Source organism: Canis aureus, chromosome 13 (genome assembly GCF_053574225.1).
Source record: "Canis aureus isolate CA01 chromosome 13, VMU_Caureus_v.1.0, whole genome shotgun sequence".
NCBI lineage: Eukaryota > Metazoa > Chordata > Mammalia > Carnivora > Canidae > Canis > Canis aureus.
The window spans coordinates 47,326,158-47,335,794 of NC_135623.1; the positions used below are offsets into that span (position 1 = coordinate 47,326,158).

General features: G+C 47.3%; 1 protein-coding gene across 5 annotated transcripts in view; it reads right to left on the bottom strand.

Annotated features, from left to right (window-relative positions):
* Positions 1-2,481, bottom strand: part of GNPTAB (N-acetylglucosamine-1-phosphate transferase subunits alpha and beta) — a 70,944-nt gene extending 68,463 nt beyond the window's left edge. For 2 of the 5 annotated variants that reach the window (XM_077846055.1, XM_077846056.1), the window contains exon 1: positions 2,203-2,479. In XM_077846055.1, coding sequence (XP_077702181.1) covers positions 2,203-2,319 — 117 coding nt within the window. In that variant the 5' untranslated portion in view covers positions 2,320-2,479. Of the gene's footprint in view, positions 1-2,202 lie in introns of all 5 variants that reach the window. The other 3 variants (XM_077846053.1, XM_077846052.1, XM_077846054.1) reach the window with 3 other exon arrangements.
* Between the last annotated feature and the right edge of the window lie 7,156 nt (positions 2,482-9,637).

Consider the following 9,637-nt stretch of genomic DNA (forward strand, 5'->3'; position numbering starts at 1 on the left):
CTACCTTCCATGCCACATGCTGACATTCTGACATTCTTTGCCTATTACTTCTTTTATCTGTTACAAACTTAAAGATTTGTGGCCATTTCAAAGCTGACAAATGTCTTTCTTTTGGTAAATAAATAACCAAGCATGGAATATATAAAATGAAAAATTCTAGCAACTGATGCCTTTAAGTCACCTTCACACTGCAGGAGTGTTAGTAAATACCTAACTTAAAATTACTTGGGTCCAGGGCGCCTGGGGGGCTCAGTCAGTTACACATCTGCCTTCAGCTCAGGTCTTGATCCCAGGGTCCTGGGATGAAGCCCCACAGGGTTTCCCTGCTCTGTGGGGAGTCTGCTTCTCCCTCTCCCTCTGCCCATCCCCCTTCTCTTTTCTCTCTCTCAAATAAACAGAGTCTTTAAAAAATTAAATTAAGAGACCCGTAGGTGGCTCAGCTATTGAGCCTCTGCCTTCAGCTCAGGGCGTGATCAGGTCCTGAGACTGAGTCCCACATCGGGCCCCCTGCATGGAGCCTGCTTCTCCCTCTGCCTGTGTCTCTGCCTCTCTGTGTGTGTCTCTCATGAATAAATAAAATCTTTAAAAATTATTAAATTAAATTACTCAGGGCCAAAAAACTCTTTTATCAAGAATAAGACAGTCCACTGTGAATACCTACATCCACTATATTAGATTGCAGTACATGAAACAAAGATAGAACGTATTCCATATTTCCAAGTCTGGGCATGTACTTACCCTGACTTTTAAGACTTATTTTCATTTGCCTCTAGAACAAGAACTACTAAAACTGTGCACCTGGCAATCATGCCACATAATTAATTCATTTACTCATTAAACAAATATTTAGACTGCCTATGCTGGCAGGACCTGGCACAGTGCTTGGATCAGGATTACAGTCAACAGCACCCTCTCTTATGAAGCTTACAATCCAGCATAAGTAAATGTATACTGTGGCATTTCTAAAAACCATTCTCTTAATTTGAAAACCTTCTGCAACCCTCCTACCAAAAAAAAAAAAAAAAAAAAGAAAGAAAAGAAAGGAAATATTAAAACAAAGAGACATATTTCCAACAATTTGACAATACAATTTTTCTCCCAGGAGCTATACTTATTTGTAAATGTGTTCTCTAAAGCCACATCCGTGTACTCTTCCACTTCTGAGCTGCCCAATCTCTGTACACCGCGTGTTTAGGATCAAGAACACCATGTTAGACTGTCGGGAATCTAACAGCTATCCAACCTAAACCAAAGGGTTGTTTCCTTCAAGCAAATGTTTAATCTACTATCCAAACAGGCATAAAATCTACTAAACCTGTGTGTTTCCACCTCCCCAAACCTGTTGTTTGGACCTCTAAAGAGTTTACAGGGTCTAAGCAAACTGTTGCACATTAACCACGAGCAGATCAAGAAAGATCCGACTCGTGTTATCCAGAGTCTAAATCATCAGCATATCCCATGACCCAAGGGCTTGTGCTGGCTCCGGAGACGCTGGGCGCGGGAGTCCAGGTCACGGCTTCCCGGTCAGGTGAGAGCCCAGGCCTCCGCTGATCTCGGGATAGGGACGCATGTCTGGGCCGCCAAGAGCTCTCCGACATCTCATGCGCACACAGAGACTCCGCAGGATAACTGGTGCTCCCAGAACAGAACAAAAGCGGAAAAAAAAAAAAATCTCTTCCGCAAGTTAAGTCTTTAAATTCGGGTCCAGTACCCCGTCCTCACTGCAAATTCGCGTACACGCAGCCCTCGGAGAAAGTCCTGAAATCCGGCAAGAAACGAGATTACAGAAGACAAAGTGCCTTTGTCGAAGTGGAAAGATCAGAAGGGTGTCCGCGGGAGGGGCAAAGGAGGAGGATTCGGGGGAGTCCAGGAAAGCGAAACGACACCGGCTCCGGGTCCCGGAGGGGCTTCGGGGAGGGCGGGCCTGCGCGAGCCGCCGCGGTGACCCGAGTGTCCGGGAGGAAGCCCCTGCAGGGGACGCTGCCGGCGGAGCGGGCGCCCTCCCCAGAGCGTCGGGGCGACGGGCCCTGGGTCCCGGACGCTGACACCGCGCTCCTCCGGGAGGCTCCTTCGTCCCCGCGGCTGCAGGACGACGGGGAGGCGGGGGGCGTGGGCAGGGGCTGGGGCTGGGGCTGGGCTTGGGGGGCCGCGGGGTCGTGCAGGTTCGGGGCTCCCAGCCCGGGCGCCCGCGCCGCTACTCACCTCTCCAAACTGGAAGGCGGAGACGATGGTGACAACGACGCCCACGAAGCAGACGTAGAGCCCATACCTGTGGGACAGGCAGGTGTAGGTCTGCCTCTGCAGGAGCTTGAGCAGCATCAGGCCGCCGCGCCCCGCCCCGCCCCGAGCAGCCCCGCTGCCGCCTCAGCGAGCCGCCATTCAGCGGCCCCGGCCCGGCCGTCGCTGTCAAGTCACAAGAGGCCGCCACGCATTGCTGCCGCGGGACCCACGCCCGCTGGGCTCCGCGCCGCCGCCGCCGCCGCCGCCGCTTCCGGGAGGCGGCAGCCCACGCCCTCCGCGCGGCGGAGGCGGACCCGCGGCCCGCGAGGGGGCCGGCGCCGCCCGGGTCTGGCCGGGAGAGAGGCGGCGGCGGCGGCGGCAGCGGTGGTGGCGGCGGGACAGCCAGCGCCCCCTGGCGGGCGGAGGGGCGGGCGCCCTTCCCATCGGCGCGTGCGCGGCGGCCTCCCGGAGCGGCGGGTCGGCGGGACGCGGGGGCCGAGCCCTGGAGCCCGCGGGGTGTGGGTACCGCCGCCCGCGCCACGAGAGCCGGCGTGCGCAGTGACTTCCTGCACTGACGGGAGTGCGGCAGCTACGGCAGACCATCTTCCCGGCGCTGCGAGCTGCGGCTGAGGCTCCTTCGCCTCTGGGTCCCTAACCGTGTGGACAGAGGAACCCCTGGGCTCCGAACGCCCGAACCCCAGTTTCAGCTCACGTTGCAGGGACTGCGGGCGTCGGCAGTGCCCGGCGGTGGCCGCGAGCGGCAGCGAATGACCCCGGCGGGGCCGCACAGCGGGGCTGGGGGCCGCGCTCCCCCCGGGGCGGAGGGCGGGGCGGCGGCCCCGGGGGCTCCCAGGCGGTGATTGCGCGGAAGGCCTCCCCTGGCGCCTTTTCTTGGAGAGGAATTTTAGTTTCTCCCGGTACCCCCTGGTTAGTAGGACTCGTCCTGACCCGGTCACCCCGGGAAACAGCGCACGTAGCCGCTGTTGCCGTCATCGATAGCAGGTTTGGAATTATCTTCAGAAGCAGCTCAAGGAAATACTCACAATATGCCCTTAATTGAATGGTCGGTCACATGGCACGAGTGGATCACTCGGATCCAAGCTCAGGCACTTACACTGCTTAAAAAAAGATGAATTTATTTGGCAGAGAGAAATCAAGACGGGGGGGGGGGGGGGGGCGGAGGGGGAGGGAGAAGGAGAAGCGGACTTCCCAGGAGCAGGGAGCCAGGATCATGACCCTAGCCAGAGGCCGAAGCTTAAGGACTGAGCCACCCAGGAGCCCCAGGATTGACACTTTTTAGTCAATTCTTTTTTTTTTTTTTTTTTTTTTTTAAGATTTTACTCTTTTATTCATGAGAGAGACAGAGAGAGGCAGAGACATCGGCAGAGGGAGAAGCAGGTGCCTCACAGGGAGCCGGATGCGGGACTCGATTCCAGCACCCTGGGGTCACACCCTGAGCCAAAGGAAGATGCTCAACCGCTGAGCCCCCCAGATGCCCCTTTAGCCAACTCTCAATCCTTCTTTAGGAAGTGCTGATCACATGTACGCACGTACATGACAAACATTATGGCAGTTGTGAGGGCTTTTCAGGCATGGTGGCAGGTATAAGGCCATGAACCCTCAACAGGACTGCATTACATTGTTTCCACAATGATAATGGCCAGCATCTACTTAGAAGCTACTGTAGGCAGGGTTCAGCCAGTCCTCCAACAGCCTTACAAGGGCTATAGCTTTATTATCCCCATTGTACAGATGAAGAAATTGAGGTACAGTGAGGTTAAATAACTGTCTAACATCACACAACCCGGAAATGGCAGGATTGAGATTGGAAGAGTATACTTAGTCTCTAAAACCGAGCTGGGGCAGAGGGAGGGGAGGCCTGCAAGTGCAAGACCAAGACAGATTCTGTCCTTGTTTAAAATTTTGATATTTTGCTTTTGATGGATATTTTGTATTAATGTTGATCTTTTTAAATAAGAGCATTAAAATATTATTCACCTTGTTTAGTGAGTTTTGGGCTTTCTCTTTAAATTTGCACCTGAAAAGTGCCTCCCTCTGCTAGTCCCCTCCTGACCTAAAGCTATGCATCCTAGAAATTTTGCTTTGTTGTTTGCTTTTTTTCTCTCTCTCTCTCTTTATGCTCCAACCAGAGAACTTCAGGGGTGTCAGAAGTTTTGTCAAAGCCCTTTCTTCTAGAGAACTCACTCTTGCTTGCTCTCTCCCTCCTGAGCCAGGAGGGAATAAAATAAATGTGAGTATAAAATGGTACATCTCTAGTAACTAGCTACTTTAGAGAGGTATGAGGGAGATTAAATAAGATAATGCAGGAAAGCATTTAAGTGTCTGGGATATTTTAAGCTAAGAATATCAATAAAAGTTAAGAAATAGTTAAAAAGTTATAAAGTAAGGAAAGTTAAGAAAAGACTATGTAGCTTTGTTCTAATAAGCAGTGAGGCTTTTCAGTGTGAGAATGATCTGATTAAATATGTTCTTTCAGAAGATTAATCTAGCAACACAAAATTTATGAAGATGATTTTAAACTCTCAGCTTCTGAACAGTGGGAAAAAATACACAGTGGCATCTCATTTATCTCCAAATCTTTTATCTGGCAACCTAGAAAGGCCATTTGAAAAAACAAGAGAGCAAAAAGACTGCCAGGAAACCACTAAAATCCATGAGTTTTGCTTTTAGGCAAACCCTTCAGTCCTCTCGAAATCTAATAGATAAAATTCTGAGAGATTTTTGTTGTCTGGGTTTTCAGTCCTGACAGATCGGGGGGGCGGGGGGGGGGGCAGATTTTTTTTTTTTAAAGCTCCATCTCCTGTTCTTCTCCTAAGCAAGAAGTGACTAAAACAGATGATATTAAGGAAAAATGAGAGAAAAAAATATTTTAAAAAAAGAAGTCAAACTGGTTCAAAAATATAACCTTCTTGGGGCCAATAATGTAAATAGAGGCAAGAACAGAGACATAATGGAGGCACCAGTATCTCCCGTACAATAGGTGATATAGTGACAAACCCAATCTTTGAGAAAAGTTCAAGACATGCTTAGTGTTTATTCATAGTTTATCAGCAAACACTGTGCTGGACATTTTAGCAGGCCCTGAAGCTACCTAGTAGAGACTCTTGGAATTTACATTCCAGAAGGACAAACAGGTATTAAGTTAACATTGTGACGGGAGCTAACTTCGCTTGGAAGATCAGGGAAGGCTTCCTGGAGGAGGTACTGACACCAAGGCTTGAGGACTACAGATGGGAGGGTGGGAAGGGAAGTGCATGCCAGGCAGGACTTGCAGACTGAGGGCTCTCATGTAAAGCTGGAGAGGCTGGAGAGGTTGGCAGGGACTTGAGGACTATATTAAGAACAAAGGATCTGGAGCACTCAGCTGGCTTAGTCGGAAGAACATGTGACTCTTTGTCTTGGGATCGTGAGTCCAAGCCCCACGTTGGGTGTAGAGATTACTTAAAAAATAAAATCATTTAAAAGAGCAAAGGCTTAAACATAGCAAAGAATGTTAATAAAAATCAAAAAGTGACATGTTCAGGTAGGAATTTTAAGAATCATAACTGTGGTCTGGAAAATGTATAGGGAAGGAGACCTGGGTGGCCCAGTGGTTGAGCATCTCCCTTTAGCTCAGGGTGTGATCCCGGGGTCCTGGGTCAAGTCCCACATCCAGCTCCCCACAGGAAGCCTGCTTCTCCCTCTGCCTGTGTCTCTGCTTCTCTCTGTGTATCTCTTGTGAATAAATAAATTAAATCTTAAAAAAAAAATGTATAGGAGGTAACCCGAGGAGTTGACATGAGACCAGTGGGAAGACAGTGTCAAATAAAATGTAGAACACCTCGTTAACTTTGACTTCAGATTGGCAGTGAATAATATTTTAGCTGTAAGCATATCCTATTCAACATCTGGGACTGGCTTGTACTAAAGTATCATATGTTGTTTATCTGAAATTCAAATTTAACTGGGCATCCTGTATTTTTATATGTCAATCCTGGCAGCCCTAGGTGAGAGACTCCTGGAGGGTCCAGGCAAGGGGCACGAGTGGCTTGGAGGGGGTCAGAACAGTGTCAGGGGGAAAGAATCCTGGGTATACTTAGTAAAGGAAACTGCTGGGACTTGGTGGGTTGATTGCATGTGGTAGGGACCACTGAGTGCTGGTTCTCCGGGCTGGGGACACCAGAGGAAGAGTGGGCATGCAATCCATATTTTTTTTATTTATTTTTTAAGATTCATTTATTTATTCATGAGACACAGAAAGAGAGAGAGGCAGAGGCATAGGCAGAGGGAGAAGCAGGCTCCCTGCAGGGAGCCAAATGTGGAACTGGATCCCAGGACCCCAGCATCTCAACCTGAGCCAAAGGCAGATACTCAGCCACTGAGCTGCCCAGGTTTAAAAGTAAAATTTACCCTCCCACCATCCTAATAAATATTTTATTTCAATGAAATCACATTTTCAGTGCAATCCACATTTTAAATATATTTCCAAACTGGATCAATTACTGATAATAAGAAAAACCAGAGGTTTAGTATCTTAGGCTCTGGTAAACTATGACATTTACAGAAATGGATCAATTTATTCCCAAAATGCTTGATAAATCATCACTCCATTCTTTTCACTGGTGCACTTTTCCAGTTTTCTAATAAGATCCATCACAAAATCAATAAAAAAGTATGTTCTCTCTTTTTTTTTTAAGACTTTATCTATCTATCTATCTATCTATCTGAGAGAGAGAGAGGGCAAGTAGTGAAGAGGAGCAAGGGAGAGGGAGAGAATCTCAAGCAGACTCCGCGCAGAGCAGGGAACCCAACCGGGGGCTCAGTCTCAGGACCCTGAGATTCTGGCCAGAGCCACAACCAAGGGTCAGCGCTTAACAGACTGAGCTCCCAGGCGCCCTTATTTTTTTCTTTTCCATAGGTTCTTTTCCCAATAGTTTTTTTTTTAAAATATTCAGATGAAAGCTTCAAACATCATAAAAGCCTCTCCGAATTAAAAAACAAACAAAAAAAAAAAACAAAAAAAAACAAAAAAAAAATAAATAAAAAATAAAAAACAAACAAAAAAACCGACCAGCTGACCTTTTTCGAGGGCACAAGAAAGTAATTTAAGCATGTCGCACATGATTAACCTATGGTGTGCAGATGAGTTTTACTTGATTGGCAGGTTGTTAAAGATACTTTTTAAACTGACATTCCACTGACAAACCCTAATCCTAACGCCTAGTTCACTTGGAATGACTGCGGCCAAGGGTTTGCCTGGCGGCGATCCACGGGGCTCAGTAGGGCCTGCCTACTGCATTTGTGTAGGGCCTCTGCTCACTGTGGCCGCGTGGCGCTCACACCCCCGAGGCCCAAGGTCTTGTGACAGGTATTGTAGCACTTGCACTACAACTTAGTGTACAGGTAAGACAGATTTCTTTGCACACACGTCTTATCAAAAGTGGTACACAGATGGCAGAGAGAACCACGTGATTCTAATCAAAAGGCTAGGGGGTTGGGAGGGGTATGTGTGTGATGTGTGTGTGTGTATGATGTGTAGAAATAAACATATGAGCCTGAGTTCCCTGTATGTGTCATCTGCCTCGATGAGACCTGGAAACGAGATGCCCAAATTGCAGCCACCGGTCAGACTGTTGGCTAATAGTTTGGATTTTGTTAAGATTGAAAGCAAGGCGACATTTATCGTCTCCTCGCCCCTCCCTGCGTACTTATTCGAGCCCTGCTCCTGGGGGATTAAATCCTGGGGTGGGCAGAGTCTTAGAAAATCCGTTAGAATGATACAAGACATCGTCAGAAATGCTAATTAATCGTTCACTTGAGACCAAGATTCCTCAGGGCCTTTTCTAGGAAAGGGAGTTTGGACCAGACCATATGATAGAATAAAACAGGACAGCTTAGGTCTCAGGGGGTTTGCAGTGACTTTCTTTCATTTTAAGACACATTCCCCATCATCCCCTAGTCCTGGAGTCCCTAACTGCCCTCATCCCAGGAGAGGAGGGGTGTGCCTGATTGAGGCAGAAAGGAATTAAAACTATCTGCCGCAGACTCACGTCCTCATCTACTGTCTGCCCCACATGGGAGTATCTGCGCCGGGCTGAGCCAGGACCTAGAAACTCTGTCTCATTCGGGGGGTGAAATGCGGCCTGCCCACTTGTCCGCAGAGGTGAAGCATCACTGTCCAACTTACCCAGGACTGGAGCTGACACTTGGATCTCTAGCTGCCTGATTCTCACATGGCTTTCTCATCTGGTCCCAAGCTCAAGAGACAAGGAGAACGCTTCTGCATACTGGGCCCTAAAACCTCAACTCAACCTAAAACCTCAACTCAACTCCATGCTTGAGTTGTCTTTGGCTTGGCCTGGGTGAAAAATGAACAGTAGAAGTGAACGGTCGTGCACGAAAAGGACCACTTGCCCCAGACCCACAAAACAGTATGCTATATTTAAGTAAAGGTGGAGAATTGGGAAGGTCTCTAAGCAAAGAGCCTTAACTGGCCGATTAAGCTACATTGAAATAACTCCTGATAAATCTGGATTCAGTTCTGTCTTTGCCTTATTCCAGGTAAAAAAGGATAAAACGTTCAGGTGGTGAAATGCTTTCACTTTCAAGCTTCAGCCTTGAAAACCTTGCTTCTTGCCAGAAAGTGTGTCTTGACTTTGGTCTTCTTCCTCCTTTCAGGATATGTGGTGTGTGTTCATAAAACGGAGGCCTATTATAAGTGACCTCATCCCTCTCTGTCTTTGTCCTTAAAAAGAAATCCAGGGTAGTTTTTAATTTTTTTGAAAAATAGAAAATAAAATCATTAAACGTTTCTGAGAGAATCTCAAGAGCCAAGACATAACGCGGCCTGTTTACTGTTTCATGAATTCAAATACATCATGTATATAGAAGTATAATTTTCTCATGTGTGACCAGACTTTATTCCATTTATTTGATATTTACTTATGGGGGGGTTGTATGTTCCATCCATGGGTTATAGGCATTATAAAGGCAAGAGACTTTCTTATTTTATTCATAACTGCATCCCCACCATAGCATCGTGCTTTGTTGATACTAGCCAATTAGATAATTTATCTACCAAATGGGTCAATATATTTTGCTTGGAAATAAGTGCCAACTATAGAGTTGGCAACTATTAAAGTTTTGGTTATTTGGGGGCACCTGGCTAGCTCAATCAGTAGAGCATGGGACTCTCTTGATCCCAGGGTGGGGAGTTTAAGCCCCTCATAGAGCTTAAAATTTTGATGAATTAAATGAAACTAGAATGTTATGAAGAACAAACCTAAATTTTGAGATGGAACTCACTTTGAAAAACTATTTGGACCTGGGTGATGTTGGTATGGGAGATTTCCAGAAATGTACTCTAATCATCTAGTTTTTAAAATCTCTGTTAATGTTTACTATGATTTACTTTCTG